Source organism: Taeniopygia guttata, chromosome 13 (assembly GCF_048771995.1).
Source record: "Taeniopygia guttata chromosome 13, bTaeGut7.mat, whole genome shotgun sequence".
In the NCBI taxonomy this organism is placed as follows: domain Eukaryota; kingdom Metazoa; phylum Chordata; class Aves; order Passeriformes; family Estrildidae; genus Taeniopygia; species Taeniopygia guttata.
The window spans coordinates 7,882,743-7,903,804 of NC_133038.1; the positions used below are offsets into that span (position 1 = coordinate 7,882,743).

Sequence of the window (21,062 nt, forward strand, 5' to 3'; positions counted from 1 at the left end):
CAAGCTCCAACACGGGCCTTTATTGGGTGTGGTCAGTGCTGCTAACGCCGGACCCACCCGACCCAACACAAGATCACAACAACCTCAACACGGGAATGCTGCCGTGCCCGGTGTGCAGCCAGCCACCCTCAGCAGCTGCGCCCGCTTCATCCACCTGGCCCACACAGCATTTTCTCCCTTGCTTTTCATCCCAGGGAACTTTTCTTCCTGCAGGGCTACATCGCTGCTTTTCCCAAAAAGAATGGAGGCTTCCAACATGGTACCCTCACAAAAACTGCTCTGAATCAACCTATTAACCCAGCAGCCAGCACTGGGGAGAATATCTACCCAAGGCCACAGCAGCACATCCCCTGAGCTCAGGAGATGCCCTGACCCACGGAGACAACGCTGTTTTAGCTGAGAGAGGCCTCAGGCAGGGCTGGTTACCTTCTGCCTCATTCCAGCCTGTCCCTAGACAACAGGAGGGCTTCAGCCAAGACCTGCAGCTGCTCCAAGACCTCTCGCTGCATCTCCACAGCCACGTGGAACACGCGGTGGTTGGAGTTGTTGTACATCACGGCATTCTGGAACATGAGCATCACGTCACACTGGAACTGCATCACGGACTGAATGTGTCCCTTTGACAGCCTCCTCTTTATGCTGCTTAAATCCATGGGTCTGCAAAAGACAGAGGGGAGAAGAATGAAATTACAACCCAGGGTCAGGAATCCTTTGGGATTTGCGTGAATGTGCTTGTTCTCATTTCAGGGTGGCCCTGAAAGCACAGCTATTTTAAATCAATTTTATTGCTCAAGAAACACAGTGGGGAGTGAGAAAGGCTTTTCTTCCAAGCCAGACAAAAGTGAGTTCAGCCAATGCGACACTTGCTATCCCATCAACTTGGCAGGTCATTAGCAGTCACCTCTGGAAAAAATGGGATGCTGAGCTCCAGAGAAGGCAAGCAGTAATTAGTCTTCAGGAAGTCAATCCAGGTCTTAGTAGAGAAAGAAAAGTTACTAAAATAGGTATCTATTAAACCCACTAAAGATCGAATGGTGCCACCAGCAAAAATAGCACTGCTGGTAAGGGGAACATGATAGGCAATAAATATTACTTCCCTTATTTTGACAGAATGGGAAAATGAATGGCTGCAGAGAGGACAACTGTGACCAGAATAGAACATGATTCAGCTCTGAAAAAATGCCATTAATCTCTCTGGGAAATATTCTTATGACCCACTTCTGTGCTGAGAGTGAAACATCTGGGGCGCTCGCAGCGGGTGAGGCAGGGGCATCTCCTGAGGCACATTCCAGGCATGGGGAGAAGGGACTGCTGAGCTGCAGGGCCTGGATCCCCTGCCCAGCTACTGTGCCTGCAATGAGCCAGCCATGCAATGCCTGCACAGGACAGGCACAATTCCCACCAGCTCCAGAGTCAGTTCAGGCTTCCAGGTTCTAATTACCCAGAAGGGAGTTTTACTGAAAGGAATCAGGGGGAGATGCTGGTGACAGCCAAACTCTGGAAAAGGAGGGAGGAAACCATCCCACTGGCCCTTGGGAAACCAGAGAAGACAGAAAACAACCTGAGAGAGATCAGCCAGTGAGCGCTTCCTCCACAAACTCACCTCTTTACCACATCCCTGTATCCAGGGGCTTGTTTCTCTGACACTGGCTTCAGGAACGGGCTGCTGAACCTATAGGGACAAGGACAAGGAATGTTCTTTGCCTGCCCCTGCTCCAAAAACATGGAGCAGGGTTTGCCTCTCCCTGCTGGCCCTGATGCTCAGCCAGAGTTGTGCCAGCTGTGTGGGAAGGAGCATTTGGGCTCTGCCACATTAAGCAGAGGAAATCAATATGCAGTGTTCTCTCCAGCTCTGCAGCAGGCAGCTGTTCCCAAAGCAAAGCCCTGGAGAGACAGGCCAGCCCCTGGGAGGGGAGGACTGGGACTGATGGCACAGGAGCTGGGACTGGTGGCACAGGAGCTGGGACTCAGGCAGTGTGTTCAGGACATGCTGATGCAGCCCTCTGCTCCCACATACCTGTGGCTGGCTATCATCCTCCAGATGGACAGGAGCTTTTTTTTGAGGATCAGGTGCTGGAGGGGTTTATTCCAGCTTGGCTGCAGCCTGTGGAGTGAAGATACTGCCAGATCATCACACTCGAGACAAAGTAGGAGGTGACAATTCTGCTGGCTCTCACCACATCCAGGTGGATGAAGCTACAAAAAGCCTGAGTGTGATGGTGGGAGTGTTCTGCATCAGAATGCAACTGAACATCCAGAGTGCAGGAAAATGCAGGACAAGAGGTAAAAGCAAAGCTGAGTATAAGGAGCAGGACCAAACTGGATAGAAAACTTAAGGTGCTCTGCAGTTCAGAACTTTACTTGAGGTGGTTTTTATGAAGTTTCTCTTCCCAAAATATTTTCCTTTGAAAGGCAGTGCAGGTCATCACACATGTGGCAGAGCCTGCATGTGACTGACACACCTGCACCTGCTCAAAGGGGTTGGTAATGCTGGGCTGTGCATTGCCTGACAGAGCCTGATGTGCAGCTCACACCAGCCTTATTTGACTTGAGAAAACATAAAGCATGTTTGCCATACAATCTCTTATTTAATCTCTACTCACTTCATCTTAGGATCAATGCCCTATAATGCCAGCAAATCCAGAGATAGCAGAAGTTACCTCCTTCCCTCCTGCTCTGCTTGGCTATCTCACCTTCCTGGATGTGACCTGTGCCATGCACTTGTTCTCTCTCACGTGTGACAAGGGAATGACTCTGTTCTGCTGCATTTGCAGGAGTGCAGAACCAGCTACTTACAGGTGCATGTTGGGAGAGCCTGTGGAGTCCAGCACTGAGTCTGCAGAGGTGCTGTCACTGTCATCCTGATCCAGGGCCTGAGCACTCATCTCAGGAGGATGCAGCTCATCTAAAGGGAGTTCTCCAGGTGTCTCTTGAGTCTTGCCCTGAAGAGCACAGAGGGTACATCTAAAATGGCAGCACATTACCTGAATCCTTTACCTAGAAGCCAGCCTGCTGCATATCCCTTTCCTGCATCCAGGCTCAGCTGGGAGCTTGCCTGCTCTGTTACTCAGCGGATGCTGCTTGACCTCACATAGACCTTCCCAGCAGGAGCTGTGTCTGATCTCTTGGATGGCATCCACCCCTGGCTGACACAAACCCTGGGGAGCTGAGTGGTGCCCAGTGTTGTGTCTGCTCTCTGGGAAGAGTCATGGATGTAGAGAGGGCAATCAGGAGCTGAGGTAAGACTGCCTTAGGCGTGTTAAAACTCCAGATACAGATAACAGGAACCCCTAGAGTTCAACAAGGCTGTTTCTTCACAAACTCCCACGTTAAAATGACAGGGAATAGACTCAGCCAGGAAGGAGAGTGGTGCTGCTGTTGTAGTGGTTTGCCAGTAAAAAGCTCAGTGGGATTTCATGCTGGATCACCTCAGAATCCTCACGAGATCTGAAGCATAAGCAGACTTCTCAGAAAGGAACTGGACACTGTGTGTTTGGCTGTGACCACTGGGAGAACAGGGAGGGAGTTGCTGGGAATAACAGCAGTTGAGAGCAGAGTAACTGCTGGGAACACACTGTCCTGGCTGAACAGGTGAAATCCTGGAGCTTATTTGTCTCCAATGTCCTGAGTTTGCAAGAGAACAAGTGTGGAAAAATGGCCCTGTTCCTCCACTGCTGTGCTGCTTTCCCAGGAACACCCAGCAGGCTGGTGGCAGCCCACAGCCCCCAAACACAAGACTGATGCAAACCCAGGCTAGACAGTGCCTGCTTCTAAGACATGACAGTCCCCAGGGGCAGATGGTTATTGCTGGCACAGCCACGTGGGCCTGAAACCAACCAAGCTGTGCTGCAAAACACAGCAATTAGAACCAGGCAAGTATTCCAACCTTGCCTTAAACCTGAGAGCAGCCTGCCAGCTCTCATGAGTCACCTTTACACTGCCAAGGAGAAATTCCTCCAACTCACATCTGAGGGTTTCATCTGTAACAAGCTTCCTGTTTATAAAGATACACAGCCATACATAAAAAACACCCTTCCCTCATACATTTTTTCTGTGTTCTCCTCCTGTGTGTTTTGTCTCCCCTCTCAGAACCTGGGGCTCCCCATCTCTTCTAGAGCTGGTTTTCTTCACTGTCTCATCTCTTATCCAGGGCCAGAGGCTCTTTTAGGACCACCACTCTCTTACCTCTCTTCCCAGGAAGTGTTCTTCCTCATCTTTTGCCAGGATGTGCAGTTGAGCTCCCTCTGCTCCCGAGACTGCTGTTCCTGTGGTCTTTTCCTGGCACTTCTCTTCTTCCCCATCACTCTGCTTCCCTGAGCCACAATAATCCCACGGAGTCTGCGACGACTCTGTGCTGCCAATGCAGAGAGATTCCAACATCTGGGTTACCTGCAAGACAGTGATTTATTACTTCGAATTGTGAAGGCAAAAGGGAGAAGAAATAAACAGCAGAGATGCTATTTTTGCAATCGCTCACGAACGCCTTTCCATTTTTAGGAATCCTTGCAAAATCTGATGAAGCCCTGTGTTATTATTACAGTGTCAGTTCTCTGACATTTCTGTGCTTAAGGGTGAGCAGTGTTCTGGCAAAACAGCTGCCTGGGTGCAGTGGGAGCTCCAAATGGGAGGAAAGGCTGGACTTGGGCTGGGGAGAAAGTGAACCCAGAGCTTCTGCTGCGCTCTCAGACTGTTTCTGTTGGTATGGGTGGTGCAGGCCCTGAAAACCCCAAGGTTTCAGGAGAGCCTGAACTATGCTGCCCACCTTCCTGTAATCCAAACAGCCCTACCTCCAAGAGGAACTGGAAAAAACTGTCACTTTCACATGGCTTCTCTGCCTTGTGGTTATCTTCACTATCATTCTTCCAGAGAGGCTCACGCAGCTCCATCTCATGGTCTGCCTCTGGGCTGCTCCCCTCTACCTTCCCCACGGCCTCCTCTTCATGATTTCTCCAGCTCGTCACATCCAGATCCAAGCTTGAATCCCAGTCAGGAAGAGACTGGAAATCACTGTTCTCTGACTCGATGGGAGATTCCAACTCAGACTTCCAGGCATGGCCCATCTGCAAACAATGAAAATACAGCAATTTCTTTGTACCCTGATCCAGAACTGAGAAGCTCAGCTCATTTCTTGACACGCTTGGAGAGCCACAGCATGGGAAGGACTCTGAGGTGAGCAGCCTGCCCCTGAGCTCATCACACAGCACATGGCAGGGCTGCAGCTCTGCAGCACAAACTGCTGCTTCAGAGCAACTGAATTTCAGGTTTTCTGGTGCTTTTGCTGTGCTCTCTCCGTGCCCTGGTCAGTGCATCACTCTGCTCAGGGCGTGCTGAGCTGTCTGGAAGCACATGGCTTTGCTGATGTTCCATATTTCAGGCACTGAAGGCATCCAGCAAGTTCAGACTGAGCCCTGCTGGGGCTCCTCAGCTGCTGAGTGTTGGGAACAACTGGTGATTCCAAGGACAACTCACTGAAATTCCACCTGTTGCCCCCTGAGAACTTTTTATACTGGAGATAAATTACTTTAACGACCTTACATACACAGTTTTGACAGTGGCAGGTGTGATTTATTTGGATGGTGATATCTCATGTACCTGAGCCAGAAGAATTATAACCACACAGTCACACACCAACAGGCACAGTTCTATCCACTGCAGAAAATAAAAGCTTGCATTCTCTTATGAAGGAAGAAACCACTCATTTAATCTCTGTTCATTAGTCCATGCCTAAATGTCTTCTACTGCATGAGTGCACTCTGAGTCCTCTAAGCCTGGGGAATTGATTGCAGAGTCACAGTACAACAGTTAAGGATGTCACAAAATCTGCATCTTGTCACTGAATGGAGCTGCCTGGATGCTGCACCTATGGAGAACTCTATGCATTAATTAACACTGTCTTTAGAGTCTTCAGTTAATTATGTACAACCTGATTTTTTTCAGAGTTTTGAACAAGTATATTTCTCACTGATTGGCTTTTCCATTCTCAGGATTCCTAGCACATCTCCAAATTCAGCTTATGGTGCATAACTGGGAGAAATACAGAATCCACTGGGTCTGGGATGAGAACACTGCTTTGCTTATTTTGTGAACTTGCAAGCGGAGTTGGGATCTGGAAGCCTGTCCTTCTGAAACCTCTTTCAAAGTTCACTTCAGTGGCAGCAGATGAAATTTGATGAGGTAGGAGATAACATTACCTACTCTCAGCTTCCAGGTGAGGGAGTTGGGCAAACTGAGATTCCATCTGAGGAGAAACCCTGTGCCTGGAGCTCTCTCCTGCAGCCTCAGCAGAGCTGCCACATGCAGAGGCACAGAAAAGCCTCAGCCTGGGGTAATCTGATCGCTTGTGATCATCCTTCTGTGCTCCAGAGGGATAAATGCTGAAAATCAGGAAGCCCTGGGAACTTGGGCATAAGATTAAAGAGATCTTCAGCCTTATGTTCAGTGTTACCAAATCTTGGAAGACTCAAGATGCCAGAGAGCAGCACAGCAGTGCTAATGCAAGACATGATGAGTGAAATAATCACAGACAGCTCAGCTATCACCAATTCCGGACAAAATGACACAGACTTGAACTTTTAATTAAGAATTGCCTGACAGATCTTAATTATGTTGGCTACATAAGTCACTAGCAAGGAACCTCTCTCAAACTGGAAAGTTTTAGTTCACTTTGCAGACATCAGACACTGCACAACCCTTGCTGTTCTGGGAAAAAGCTGTTAGAAATCAAAAAGACAGCCTTTAAAAAGAACTTACATGTCAAAACAATAAAAATGATAAAAGCCTGAACTGTAATAAATGAAATGTAGAATCCACATAAAGTAGGCAAAAAAAAAAAAAAAGAAAAGAAAAAGAGAACAATTTGCTAAAGACATAAAAGCAAATAAAAACAAAAAACCTCATCAAAAACATCAGAAGCAGAGAGCTGCCAGATGATCAGTGGGGATGACACACGATCAGTGCCAAATATCTCAGTGGAAAATAGGGCCAGTTGGAAAAACCAAATTAATCATCATTATCAGCAGTTGCCACAGAGGAGCTCACATGAGACCTTCTCTTGGGATGGGTCTGAGAGACAATATCTAATTAAAATGTCAACAGGGGAGATTTTAGAACAATTTGTGTGAGTGAATAAACCTTAGAACCCACTGGGATTCATTTGTGAGCCCTAAAGAAGCTTAAATATAACGTGACTGAGCCTATGCTGTGTAAGTTGTCATTTAAGAATAAAACCAGAAAGGGGTGACAGTTTTACCTGTCTGTAAAAGGGTGGGTGCTGGGAGATGCAGCACAATAAAACATCAGCTCTGTACTAGACAGATTAGAACAAAGTATTAGGAAGAAGAGAATAAGTAGTCAGAGCATGAGATGATAAATTGGGAAAGAGGGAATAAGGCTCTGTAGAGAAAATCCTAGCTTGGAACTTTAAAGCTCTTAAACATCATTAAAGACTATTAAAATGTCATGGGAGAAAAGGCTGAGAGAAAAAAACACCTGGTTAGGAGAAGAAACCAAGGGTAGGAAGGAACAGCAATGCTTGCTATGGTGAAAGGAAGTCACCAGAGGGTCTGATAAAGGTCTTCTCCTGTGCTGCACCTTCAGTTTTCCAGCAGAGACAGTGCCAGGGCAGAGGTGTTACAGAGATGGAGCCAGACTCTTCTCAGAGCCCAACAGTGAAAGGAGACAGGGATGACAAGTTGCACCACAGGAGATTCTGACTGGCTATAAAATAAATATTTGAAGCTGGCCCTGCTCTGAGCAGCACAGGGTTTTTTTCCAGCTTATACTCATGGAACAGGTTGGGCTGGGAGAGACCTTTAAAGGCTGCCTGGGTCCAGCCTCCTTGCCATGGACAGGGACACCTTGCACTATTTCAAGTTGCTCAGAGCCTTATCCAACTTGGCCTTCAACACTTCCAGGGATGAAGGCTTTTCCACAGCTTCTCTGGGTAACCAGTGCCAGGGCCTCACCTCTCTCATTGTGAAAAAAAAAATCTTCATTCAGTCTAAATAGGCCCTCTTTTAGTTTAGAACCATTACCTTGTCCTGTCACAACAGGCAATGCTAGAATGTTTGTACCTAACTGAAATCATTCCATAAAATGCATGAAAGACAAAGACCCCTGTAACTTTTTGTGCTGAAAACAATAAAAATTCAAACCAGAAATTTGCTCCTGGGTTTAGCAGTGAAATACAACTAACCAATCACCAATCCAAGGGAGTTTCAGCATTTCCTCATCAGTAAGGTGACTCTTGGTGAAAATTTACCTCAGCAATACACAGGACTTGACACAGCAGGCACAGCCAACTTCAACACTGAACTTGTGAAAATTGAGAGCTCTTACTGGATAAGGGAACAATGCCTCTGGTCTTAATCCCAGTGACTCAGTTTCCTGAAACCTGTCTACCAGAAAGCTGCACCCTGGATATGCTGCACGGAGTGCAGAGCACTCCCAGCTGCTGCAGCAATCAAGGATGGTGTCATTCTGTTGTTTTCTTTTCCCCCAGGAGAGGTTGTGTGGGCAGAAAACATGCAAGTTTCATCTCGGGTCATATGAGCAGAAAAAGTGATTTGGAACTTCTCGCAGAGAACTCAAACCTTCCTGATGCTGAGGAAAAGGACTGTAATTCCCAGAAGAAACAGTGCACAAGCTCAGATGTGAAACCAGGTACTGGCAATCCTGCCTACGGGTGCTGGGATTACAGATTTTAACTCTGACTAGTGCAGCCTCCCCAGATCTCTGGGGAAAGAATGTCAAGTCCTTTTCAATGCATTTTCTCCTAAGGAAAGCTCCAACAAGATTGCAGTATTTAACTTCTCATGGTTTGATCTCCAGTGTCACCACAGTGGTACCATATCCTCACACACTCAAGCAGGGAATCTTCCTCTCCATCCAAGCACTGTGCAGCATTCCCGTGATTTATGGACTGTCTCTAACATCAGAGCTCTGCCATGCATGTGTGCTTTAGGGATAACTGGAAAAGAATTGTATTTGCAGATATTCCAGGTGGGGATCCAGGCTTGTACCGATGCTCAGTACACTGCACACTGGTTTGTTCCCAGATTTTAATATACATCACATTTACACATCACTAGTAAAAATCTGTACACTTCACATTACAGTACATACGAGCCACCAGTTGCTAGCTAACACCAGAACACTGATGTGTGAAGCCCAAGATGACTGCCCTAAAACAGGCAGGGGGGCTGGTCTTCCCCTCTAGGGAAGTTTCTTTGGGTTACACATTCTGACACAACACTGCTTTCCAGAAGGGCAAGCGAGGTGGTGAACCAGGTCAGAAATGGACCTGCAGCTTTTCTTCTTCCTCCAACAGCTGTTAAGAGTTGCCTGCTTGCGCTCCAGCTCCGGCTGCCTGGGATTTTGCTGGGATTTTGTGTCTGCAGCATCATTTTTTCATCTTCATGTCTGCCTCGATGGCGCAGCGCCGCCCTCTGGTGCCTCCGTCCTGCTCACAAGGCAAACAAACAGAGTTACACAACGCCACGGGAACGCGCACCGCGGGATGGAGGGAGGGAGGGAATTCTGTATCTGGCAACAACTTTTCACGCCTTCCCATCAGGAGAAAGGGAAGCTGTCCCTGCCAAGGCCTGCCTGCAGACCTAACTTAAGTTGGATCTGGACACAGCAGGGTGCTGGGCTTGGCAGCATCTCTGCACTCCTGGAGCCAGGGCAGAGAGAGGCAACACCTCTGGCCCAGACAGATGCTTTTGGAGCCTGGACAGTGCAGGTTTTCTCCTAAGCAGCAGATTCTAGCTTAAGGTGGGAAAAGGAAAACTGCTGACTAACCTACCTTATCAGCTGCTGATCCCTACGGGAAGTGCTCCTCCAGCTGAGTGACCCTGGCACTAGCTCCCTAGATCCTCCACACAGCTCCTTTCCACGAGCAGAAGGTGAGCTGAGAGCTTCCTCTGATCCTCTCTCTGGCTGATCTGCTGCCTTTCCTGGAGTACTCCTCTGTCTTTAGATACATGTGAGAGATAAGGACAGCTCTCCATCTTCCTCCACTCTCTCCTCACAGTAACTCAGAGACTTGGGGTTTCCCAGAGGGAGTATTTTTCCAAACACTTCCAGATCACCACGGGCACAGAGCAAGATATTTCTGCAGAGTCTTATTTGCTTTCTGAACCAGAAACGGATAAAGGACACACAGCTGACTCCTCACTCTCCCAAGACCTTTTGTACTGCCTCGGACGTGTTGGAGGGGCAGCTGTATAAACATGAGAGATGTAGGAACTACAGGACTGCACCACTTGGTTTGTCTTCCCACTTACATGGAAAGAAAGCAGGAGAGAAGTAATGGAAAAAAGCAAAAGCAGATGGCAAAAAACACTTGGAACCAGAAGAAAAGACTGAAGCCCCACCCGCTCACCCATTTTGAGAACAAGGGACTGAGATGTCTCTTCTCAGATCACAGTGGTGCAGCCCCCAAGTCAAACACACCCTGCTGCAGTGCTAAGGATGCTGTGACAGTGCAGTGACCACCCAGACAAGGAGCAGAGCACCTGGCAGCAGTACTGCAGAACCTGCTGGAGCCTTTCAATACTTACAAAGAGAGAGAGAAGGAAGGCAGGAGAGCCCATTGGGACACTGTCCTGTTAAAAGGCCAAACAGAAGGACTTATCAGGCATCAGCTACGGAAATGCACACACCACACAGAAGCACTGAGCCCACACGTGAGCATAGAGGAACATGTGCCCCACTCCCCTTCCTGCAGGGCGTCAGTCTTATGCAGCAGGAACATAAAAACAGACAAAAAGAGGGATACTGCGAGAGCCAGAATGCCAGGAAAGGGATATTCCCTCCACAGCCACACCAAGTTTTCCTGGTCTACCAAACAATTCCTGCTCGGTACAGCTGTCGCTAGAACTAAGCAGGCAGCCCCTGCTGTCACAGTGTTGTGTGCACCAGAGAGTATCTAAGATCACTTCATCAAGTTTGCATGTGTCTTTATGGAAGAAAAACCCACAAATCTTCATTGCTTAGATCAGTGTGGAATTCAAAGGTTCTCCGGTGTATTTTACACAGCAAACCAGAGGTGACTGATTCTCTAGCTCTAAAAACCTGACTAGGAAGTGAAGGATATGGAATTCCCTTCACCTTTCTGCCATGCCATAGAACCACAGAATCTGTGGAGTTGGAGGGGAACCACAAGGATCACTGAGTCCAACTCCCTACCCTGCAGGTCCATCCCCAAGAGTCACACCATGTGCCTGAGAGTATTCACACCTCTTCCAATACTGTTCATTTCCCTACAGTTTTTATCACCTGTTTTTAAAACCAGGTAATAGAAGTATTTGGATTACAGAAAAACTCATGAGACCTCCCTCTGGAATGCTGTACAGTTCCAGAACTGAAATACAATTAATACACACATTTAAAGAAAAGTTGTTCACATGAAGATGCTTGTGTGGGAACTTTTGCCTCCTTGGTGTGGGAACTTCATGCAGTATCTTGGGATTCTTCAGAAGATCCCAAGTGCCCTTGCACAGGGTGCAGCATTCTCACCTTCTCTGAAGCATCCTGCTTGCGAGTGGAGTCTCGCCCCCGCAGGCTCTTTGCACTGATCCCTGACTCTGATGTTTGCATCATCAGTTGTGTGGCCAGAAATTGCTGCAAGGAAACCACACTCTGTTAAGATTATCAAGCAAAACGAGCTCAGTAAGTGCGTGTCAGTTATCTATCACAGACCACAGGCTGGGAATGATTGGGTCAGAGGCAGTTTCAGTTCCTTGTGTGCTGCTCAGAATAAGTTCCCCAATTTACCTCAGAAGCCACAAGTCCTGAGGAACTACAAAACCCCAATTCAAACTCAGCCCTGCCAGCTGGGACATTCTGCTTCAAAGGGTATTTTAAATAGCATAAATTCACAGGCAGTTTCATGTACACTTTGTATCAATATAAACCAGCACAGCCACCCAAAGAAGCCACGGCGTCCCATGTCATTCACCGTTCTTGTTACTTGTTTCTGTTCCTGAACCACACCCTGGTTCTTGCTGGCCTAAGCATTTCCCTGAAGGAAATTACACTTGAAATTGGTCTAGGGATGAACATATAAAAAAAATTGCTGCATTACTTTTAACTCACCCACAATCCAGTTCAACACAAACACCTGAGCTACCATGAGAAAGAAGCAGGAAAGGACAGGACCCACTGCATTCAAACACACTGGGAGTGAAACTGGTCTTGCAGCCAGACCTATAGACCAAGGCAGATGCTCTGTCCTGCACTGGCCTCAGCTCAGCACTTTACCTGGATCTGCTCCAGGACATCTCTCTGCATCTCCACAGCCATGTGGTACACATCATGGTCAGAGCTGTTGTACATCACTGCATTCTGAAACATCAGCATAATATCCCGCTGGAACTCGGCTGTGGTTCGGATCAGCCCGTTCTCAATGTTCTTTTTGATGGTAGATAAATCCATTGGCCTGTGAAAGAAATGCAGGGAAATTTGCAATAGAAATGCTTAACTCTTTCCCACCTCCTTTGAAAACAGCTCTGGCTCTGTAATGTGTTTAGTTACAGTGTTGGTTTTATTCAGCTGAACAGGTTCTCCCCCACGGGCTGTGCTCCCCAGTACCAAGGCCTGGGTCAGAAGACCCAAGGTGTCCAGCAGTTACCTGGAATAGTAACAACAGCCTCAGAGATCTCTCAGGAGAGGCATCTGCCTTCTCCAGGCACCACTGACAAGAGAAACTAAGGAGCTAGAGCTGCAGCCACTAAGCTTGAACTGTTTACAAGAGATTTCAGCAGCTAGTAGGGTATTCTGGTAATTCTTCCAGAAAAGCCCACCATCTGGGAAGTAAAAAATACTGATTAAAGAACAGCTTCTAGGAATTCCAAAGGTTAAATCCTACTCTTGGATAGAAACTGGGAGAAACAGACCAGTTTCACCTTCCTGATAAAACGTTCTGTGTAAGTCAGTGTACTTCACTCAGTCAGGACTGTGTACAGACACGTGCCTGTTACTGATGATGACTGTTCTTGGGGAAACCTGCTTCCGACTGAATCATGTCAGAAAAAGAACACTTTTCCAAGTCTGCACAGCAGGCAAAAACTACATTGTTCCTGCCAGAAATGCCTACAAACAGGCAAACATACAGAGTTCTAATGACAGAAGAGTGCTGAGACTCACCTCTGCACGATGCTGTGGTAGCCTGGTGCTATGTCATCTGTTACAGGCTGCAAGAAGACATTGGCATACCTGCACAGAAAAGGAGTCCACTCAGTGTTTGTCCTTGCTGGTAAATATTTGTTTCATGCTCTCCTGTTCATTTGTCTGTATGAGTCATCCTCTCCCAAGAGAGATAAGCCTCTGAGATGGGAGAGTGGAGACTTGTCTAGGATTAGTCACTTCTTTCTGCCAAGACATCAAACTCACCTGTGATTAGCTGCTGCTCTCCAAACCAGCATGATGGCTTTCTTCCAGATCTTCTGAGCCTGTATCGCTTCCTGGTCTTCACTGCACACTGAGCTGGGAAGAGAAGAACATAATTCCTTCAGGAGTCTGATCACTGCCACAGAGCAGAAAACTCATGGTTTGTTTTGTCCTTGACATGCCCATGCTAATCCAGACCAAAGACAGAAGGGAAAAGTGGGAGCTGGTACTGGAGTGCTGTTTGCACACCAGTCCTTGTAAGCAAGAACCAAACAAACCATCAACAAATTCTCCCTTAGGACCCACTCAGCAAAGCAGAAATGGGAATCCTCCAGTCCCTGCGTGCCCTGACACTCACAACTGCGAGGAGGCCGGGCTGCTGGGGATGGAGTCGGCGAGCGCGTGCGACTGCAAGGGCGCGTTGTGGACGCTGAAGCCGTCGTCGCTCTCGCTCACCGGGGGCTCGTTATCCATCTCTGAGAGATACCCCTCACCCTGGTCTTCTTCTTTGGGTTCCTCCAAACTGGCAGCCTCACTGGCACCGTCCTCATCATCCTCCTCACCCTGCCCATCCTGAAACACAGAGTCCATCAGCTGGCACAGCCAGCTACAGCAGCCACTCAGCGCCTCCAAAGCCACTACGGTTCTGTGAGCAAAGTGATTTTCTTCTGAGGCTGCTGACAACTGTACAGGCACTTCCACAAAATCCCAGTCTCTCCAGCCTGCCCTGCTTGTCCCCACAGACCCAAAGCACATATACAAACACCTTCACATTCTGAAGCAATCTCCCCTTCAGTTGCAGACTGCTCACTTCCCAGTGCAGAAAGCTGAACACAAGCTTTGCTTTTCAAGCACACAGCAGCAGCAAGATATTGCTAATAAGCTCAAGATGACTAAAACCAACAGGGAATTACCTTCATCTGACTCCTAAACAGGGCTTGGGCTTCCTCCTTCATTGACTCTGTGAAAGAAAGAAATGCAGAAAGATTGATTCTCCCAAGCAGCCTTTCCTACAAAAGCTCCTGCACCAACGCCTACTGTCCTGCAGTAATTACCACTGTTCCTACCGGTATCTTTTCTCCCTCCTCCCCAGAAAAACTGAACCAGATAACTAACAACTATCCAGCTAATAATGTTTTATGTAAAAGATTTCCTAGCTGAATTAAGTTACCTGACAGCTCAAATTTGTGCTGAACATCAGCCTGTGAGGAGTCTTCACTCACATTTGGGACTTGTGGAGGGGATGAATCATCATCAGGTGGGGTCTGGAGGGAAGAGAAATGCACAAATCTAGATGTTTGTGTCAGCTTACTTCAGTGAAGGTGTGGGCACATCTCACTCACCCTAACCTAACTCCAGGCAATGAGGTTCACTGAGCACCTTCTCAGCAGCAATTCTGCACATGGGTGGGGGGAGATACACAAAGGTACTGCCTAAAACAGAGCTGCTCTGCACATCAGCAGCTTGACTCCCAGGAAAACAGTCAGTCACATTCATTGAAGGGTCACTTCAACCCAACACTCATCCTTCCTCTAAACTTTGCTCCTACCTGCCACAACTGCTCCTCTCTTGCCCCACACCAGTTCCAGGCAGCTTCTGTGATCACATACCTCTGTCTTCACTGGATTGAGCACTGTATCTTCTGCCTGGGATGACTCTATCTTGATTTCAGAAGTCTCTCCTGATGCTACAGCTGCTCTTTGATCTTCTTCTATCTCTTGGTTTCTAAGCTCTGGTGTTTCTGTCACTCTTGAGGTTGCTGGTATGGTTTCTTCAGGGCCCAGCTGATTCTGGTCCTGCTCTGCAAGTTCAGTCTTTATTTCTGACCCCAGCTCACTGATGCCCATAAGGTCTCGAATTCCCTTTGCCTCTGGCTCCTCACACTCCAGTCTCTCCTGCTTCACAGTCACAGACACTTGTGGCATCTGGGCCTGTTTCTCATGCTCCTGACGAATTGAATGTTCCCATGGGCCAGGAAGGGTCTGAGGGTCATCAGTATCTTCACAGAAAGAAGACAGAGCAGCTTCAACAACTGCTGCATCCAGGACTTCAGGGTGGTCGTCTACCTTTATTGTCAAAACAAACACACAACAGTGCAGGCCAAGGTCAGAAAGAGGAATAAAGAAAACTTCAGGTTATTTGGTACTGAAACAATTGTGGAAATCCCAGTCCACTGCGTTTACAAAGTTGCCTTTTTGTAGCCAAATTTGTATCACACCCTGTGAGAGTTTCTCCTGAAGTTTCAATTTCAGAAATATGGCACTCCTGGAAAGGATCCTGTGAGCAGTGCTCATCTGTCTGCCAGAGACATGACCCAAACCCTACCCTCCAAGGAAGAAAGACATTTCCTTCTGTACTCTGAAAAGGACCACCAGGGTCAGACAGGCTTGATGTGGAAAATGATGGTGAGAATGTGCATTCTGGAATAGTTATTTCTTGCTTGTTTAAACTAAACTGGTGAACAGCAATCATTTGAGATTAACCCAACTGAACGTGGAGCAAAAGGCACTAGCACTCTGCTTTCCCCATTTACCTTGTCCTCAATGATGGCTATAATATTTCCAACCGTATCAAAGTCCAGCTCTTCCCCCGTATAGGACACTGCAATATCCATTTTTTCAGCCAAATCCAGATCTTCTTTCCCATCCATGCAGTGATCTTTGGAAGATCCTGCAGTGCTGCCAGCCCCAGAACCCAGGCACTCTTTCTTGATGGAATCAATGATCATTGATATTTCACTGCTGTCCATAGACACTGTCACAGTATGGGAATCAGACACTGCCTCCATGGAAACACAGGCTTCTGGCTGGCTCACTGCACAAGGATGAGAGGGACAGTCAGAGACCAAGCTGGAGAAGTCCCCACATGAACAAACACTGCAGTGGGTAAGACCAAGCACCAACCACATGTATCCCAGGCCCATCCATCCCACCACAGCTTAGGTTAATAAAAGACAAATACGGGTTTGCCTTCCCACAGCAGAGACAAAGTGAGATTCCAACCCTTGAACCGCAGTCCAGCAAATCACCAGCACTCCCACCCAGCAAACCCTGTTTAAAACCATCTGCTCACTCCAGAACCCAGCCATAACCATCCTTTTTGGCCAGGATGGCCAGTCTGAGGCGATAAGGCCCAGCTGAGAGTTTGCAGGGCGCTGATCCCAGGGGAAGTTCTGGACGTGACCTCTAAGTGCGTAGTTAGGGACGCACCTGTGGCTACGCTTTCTGCAGCTGGTGGCACAACGGCTGGTGCTGACAGCGTGGGCATCATGACAATAGTGGCCTGGGACACAGGCTCTACGGGGGGTGGCAGGAGCTTAGCTGGAGGCTCGCTGGCAACAGCGGAGAAGGAAGCAAGAGGTGAGGTGAACTGTGCAGGACCAGCTTCTAAAAGCCGGGAAAGCGTAGGAGCACCTAACAGAGAGTAGAAGGGAAAAGCACATGAGCAAGAAGCAGCCACCACTGAAGCCCACAAAGCCACCACTGGGCTCTTCATTGGCTGGTGGCTTCTTCTGGGAAAAGACATGGAGAGATACCTACAGAGTCCCAAAAGCTGTACAGAGAACCTGCACCAAAAAATGCATGACTCCCATTGTGTGTGCAATCTGAGGCAGATTCATGCAGCTACAGAACACTGCACTCACTGCAAGGGCTGGACAGACTAAGCCACACATGCACAGAGATGCCCTTCCAAAGGCTCATCCCAAAACAATAATGGGAAATCTGAAAAACAGTGCTGAGAGAGCCACACAAGGTAAGCCAAGACAAACAGTCATCACAGGAGCTAGGAGGGAGTGGAGGGGATTCCTTGCAGGTTTTTCCTGGAGAATTCCTCTTATATCAAAGGCTGCCATTCATCTTAGCTGTAACTTCCAGTCTGAATTTGCTGAACTGTCTGGACCAAATTAACAGGTCTTAAAAACCCAGATGTGGATAAGGAAAGCAAGATTACTTGTATGGAATTCTATATGAATGAATTATATAAATTCTCAGTTGCAGACAATGTGATTAAATCACTGGTCAGCAGCAGCTGAGAAAAAAAAAAAACTTTAGGCAAGTGGTTCTGAAAAAGCCCAATGAAGAGTCTTGCACTGTTCCCCTCACCCTCAGTCTGTGGAACTTCCTCTGGAGCTCAGTGGTCTAACTCTCAACAGATCTCTAAGATACAGCAGAGGGAAGGCACATGAGTTCTCCAGATCCACAGGCAGCTGCACTTGACATGTTTGGAATCAGATCTAGACCATTTTTTCCCCAACTCCCTGTGAACAAACCCTTTCTTTCTACACTCATATGCCTGGTATTAGCCAGTGCCAAACCCAGAAAACCAGACTGCATGGATCAGGACTGAATCAAGCCCAGTTGCTTCAGTCACTCTTTTAAGGATTGGGTCTTCTTAAAAAATTAGAGGTGAGATGGACAGGGCTACAGAAATAGGAATACAACTGATAGAGAAGCTCCCAAACCAGCCAGGTAGACATCCTTCCCCCAAGAAAATGCCCAGAACAGTCTGAAGGTATATCTTAAGGGAGAACTGTACAGGGTGAGGCCCGAGTTACCTGAAGCAGCTGGAGATGCAGGGACAGCACCAGGTGCTGACTGCATTTCCCCACTGTGCAGCACGGGAAGGACACTTCCTACCTCCAGCAGCACTCCAGAGCTGTTCATGTGACCAGAAGCCACTGCCATTTCATTTTCACCGACCTGTCAAAGGAGGACGAGACTCAAGTTCCTGGAGATACCACCACACCAGTGATTCTCTGCCAGATGTGCACCTCCATGAACAGGACCAGCATCTGGTGTCCCAGCATTTCTTCTGCACTTTTTATTCAGGTTAGTCCCTGCCTGAGGCCCCTCACACAAGTGCAGAACATGACAGTCTGAAACTGTTGCTGTTCTTCAGCTGTAACACAGCTGCAGTGCTATCTTCCTTTGAGGTGAGGCCAAGTGCATCATTTGCTCTATCGCAATTCTTCTGTTCAAGCATCTCACAATCATTTACACATATAAGTCTCTCTAGACCCTGAGATGGCACAGAAATATCCCTTGTTTTGGGTTAAGAGAAGCAGAAGTACCAAGATGGAAAGTAACTTGCTCAAGGTCACACAGTGAACCTATGATGGACCTTGAAACAGATGCAAACCAGTCCTGTTCCTACAAAGAAAACTCAGCCTTCCACAGCCATTACCATTCCCTGCTTCACTTTATGTTACATCCTGCAGACACAAAATCCATGGAACATTTACCCAAGCTAACAAATAGAAAAAAAACCCTAAATCTGACTACTATGAAGAAAAAGTCAACAGCAACACACCTACTCCATCACACAAGCAATAACCCAGGGAATCTGTGTCACAAGCAGGCTGATGGCTGCTGTTGTCAGACTGGGCTCTGAACAGTGTCAGCATCTCCCAAGTCACTAACACCACAAGTGGGCTCTCATCACAGTGATTTTAGTAACTGTCTACAATTAGGAGAGAACTGAAGCACTTCTGTATAGGTGGTAAGTGCCATTCAAGGATTCCCTACTCTTGTACACATGAAAAATATTTGAACAGGACTTCCTGACAAGGTGTAAAGAACTGTGAGCCCAGTGTAGGAATCACCAGGAACACCATGGAGGCTGATGGGGATGATGCTGACTAACAAGTTCCCTTCCCTGAGGAGAACTATTTCCTCTAGCAAACCCTGCAACTCCAACTCCTTATGACTGAGGGTACAGCCAGTCCTACGTGCTGCATGAGCCCTGCAGTCCTGCTGGGAAAGGGGCTCACCTCTGCAGCTCACAGGGGTATTTATACCTCTCAGATTATCACTTCTGCTGGGACTCTCACAAAACTGCACATTTTTTAAAATTCTTTGCAGATCCCCCTTTTTCAGTGGGAGAGTCTGGAGCAAATTGTTTGTGTGCTTGCATATATCAGCAGAGAGCTCCATACCAGCCTGGGGCTTGTGGGCAGGAGACTGCCCTTCTTCAGCAGCTCTGAGAGCAGAGGGGAAGGAGGCGGAGTTGCTTTTTGTCCTAGCATCTTTTTCTGGGGTGAATCATCAGTGACTGGGGTCATGGGGGCATCCAGGGGAGCAGAGCCTGGAGGGGTGTCAGGGATTCCAATGAAGGAGGCAACTGGGGTGCTGGGCAATGTCCCTGGCGTGACCTGAGAAAGAGAAAAACCACACTGTTCAAAGCCACACTCCACCACACGGACCAGCCCCACTTGCTGCTTCCCCCAAGAGCATTGATCCAGCACACCACAGACACCTACTCCATTCACTCACTGCTCCTACTCCAGGCATGTGCTTTCACCCTTTCCCTGCCCTGCAGAGCCATTTCCCAGGCACTCACAGACTGCCTGGCCAACCCACTGATGCCCCTACACGGTCTTTGATCCAGGCACCGGATCACCAGAGACAGGGAAGAGGACATGGATCTCGAGCAGCACTGTCACCAACCACACTACAGCACCTGAAGGCTGCAAAGCAAGGCAAGGGCTTCTCCCCAGGCCCCTTCTCTGTGATGGATGCAGAGCCCCATGTCCCAAGCTGGGCTTTCCCTCCTAGCCAGAGAAGGATCCTTACCCCTGGACTGGCCTCATCCCCAGCGGGCTGGGACAGATCTCCGAGGGAATAATCCCCGCCCGGGGAGGTGGAGCCAGCAGGAGAACGAACCATCACCCCTGTCAGCCTTCGAGGTGGGTTCTTAATGGCCTGGCGAGCTGGAAGAGAACAGAAACTACACTGAGATTCTGTGACTCCATTGTGGACAGTTCCCAAGAGTTACCTCTGAAGAATTTTAAGAGAACAATTTATGTTATAGGAATTTATTGCACCCCACTAGGACCAGTTCCCAAATAATACTAACTTTGGATAATGCACTCCAGCTGTGGGTTTCTTTAGCAGTTCGGTATTTATCACCTCCCATCACCAAATTAAATGCCCCAAGAGGTATGAAAAACTAAATATTCAGAATAAAAGTTTCTTCCTCTTTTCTTCAGTGACCAGGGGAAACTAAAGGTGTGAAAAGTCTGACATTCTAACACGGAGCTCCTTACTAATCCTGCTTTCCCGTGGATACACTTTTCCTGAAGACTTTATTCCTTTTTTAGAAGCCTCTGCCTTTTATCCTGTTACAAATATAGTGCTAGAAAGAGATTACAGCCTCTCTCTCCAACTCCAGGGTCAAGTAATTCCTCCTGTAGGTCTTAACACAACTTCAGTATTTTCTGAATGTTCTTATGAATATATGCATTAGTGTGAGGAAAACGAAGGCACTTCATTTCCAGCTTACCCTGATAAGCAGCATCTGTAGCCTTCCTCTTGACTTCCGCCTCCTCCTCTTCCATTTTTTTCTTTCTGTACAAAGAACAAAAACCTGCTGTCACAGGCTGACTTAGTTCCCCTTAATTCCCCCTTCACAATGCCTTTTACTGATGCCCACCCTGTTATCTCCACACAACACCAAACCACTCCTGTGGACTCAGGCTCAAATCCCCCACAGCATGCAGCAGAGCCAGAGAATGACACACTGGGCAGGAAATTTCACTTCCAGGTAATTGTCAGAATAGTGGCAGCACACATGGTTCTGCAAGCCATGGCCAAGCTCTTTACTGAGCAACTCCAAAGGATGTTCCACATCAGCTGGTATCCCCCAGTCCAAGCCAAGTCTCCCCTCAGAGG

At 47.9% G+C, this 21,062-nt stretch overlaps 1 protein-coding gene across 6 annotated transcripts in view; it reads right to left on the reverse strand.

Moving 5' to 3' along the window:
• Window positions 1-21,062, reverse strand: part of BRD8 (bromodomain containing 8) — a 24,068-nt gene continuing 3,006 nt past the window's right edge. The window contains exons 7-26 of one of the 6 annotated variants that reach the window (XM_032750864.3): window positions 20,674-20,738; window positions 19,965-20,101; window positions 17,948-18,092; window positions 16,602-16,805; window positions 15,926-16,206; window positions 15,003-15,458; window positions 14,564-14,657; window positions 14,307-14,353; window positions 13,751-13,965; window positions 13,396-13,488; window positions 13,150-13,218; window positions 12,265-12,442; window positions 11,521-11,625; window positions 10,563-10,607; window positions 4,788-5,060; window positions 4,186-4,389; window positions 2,797-2,942; window positions 2,018-2,104; window positions 1,604-1,672; window positions 1-657 (exon numbers count right to left, since the gene is read on the reverse strand). In XM_032750864.3, the coding sequence (XP_032606755.3) occupies window positions 435-657; window positions 1,604-1,672; window positions 2,018-2,104; window positions 2,797-2,942; window positions 4,186-4,389; window positions 4,788-5,060; window positions 10,563-10,607; window positions 11,521-11,625; window positions 12,265-12,442; window positions 13,150-13,218; window positions 13,396-13,488; window positions 13,751-13,965; window positions 14,307-14,353; window positions 14,564-14,657; window positions 15,003-15,458; window positions 15,926-16,206; window positions 16,602-16,805; window positions 17,948-18,092; window positions 19,965-20,101; window positions 20,674-20,738 (3,136 nt within the window). In that variant the 3' untranslated portion in view covers window positions 1-434. Of the gene's footprint in view, window positions 658-1,603; window positions 1,673-2,017; window positions 2,105-2,796; window positions 2,943-4,185; window positions 4,390-4,787; window positions 5,061-9,045; window positions 9,461-9,805; window positions 10,223-10,562; window positions 10,608-11,520; window positions 11,626-12,264; window positions 12,443-13,149; window positions 13,219-13,395; window positions 13,489-13,750; window positions 13,966-14,306; window positions 14,354-14,563; window positions 14,658-15,002; window positions 15,459-15,925; window positions 16,207-16,601; window positions 16,806-17,947; window positions 18,093-19,327; window positions 19,544-19,964; window positions 20,102-20,673; window positions 20,739-21,062 lie in introns of those variants that run through there. The other 5 variants (XR_005981842.2, XM_072935371.1, XM_041718971.2 and 2 more) reach the window with 5 other exon arrangements.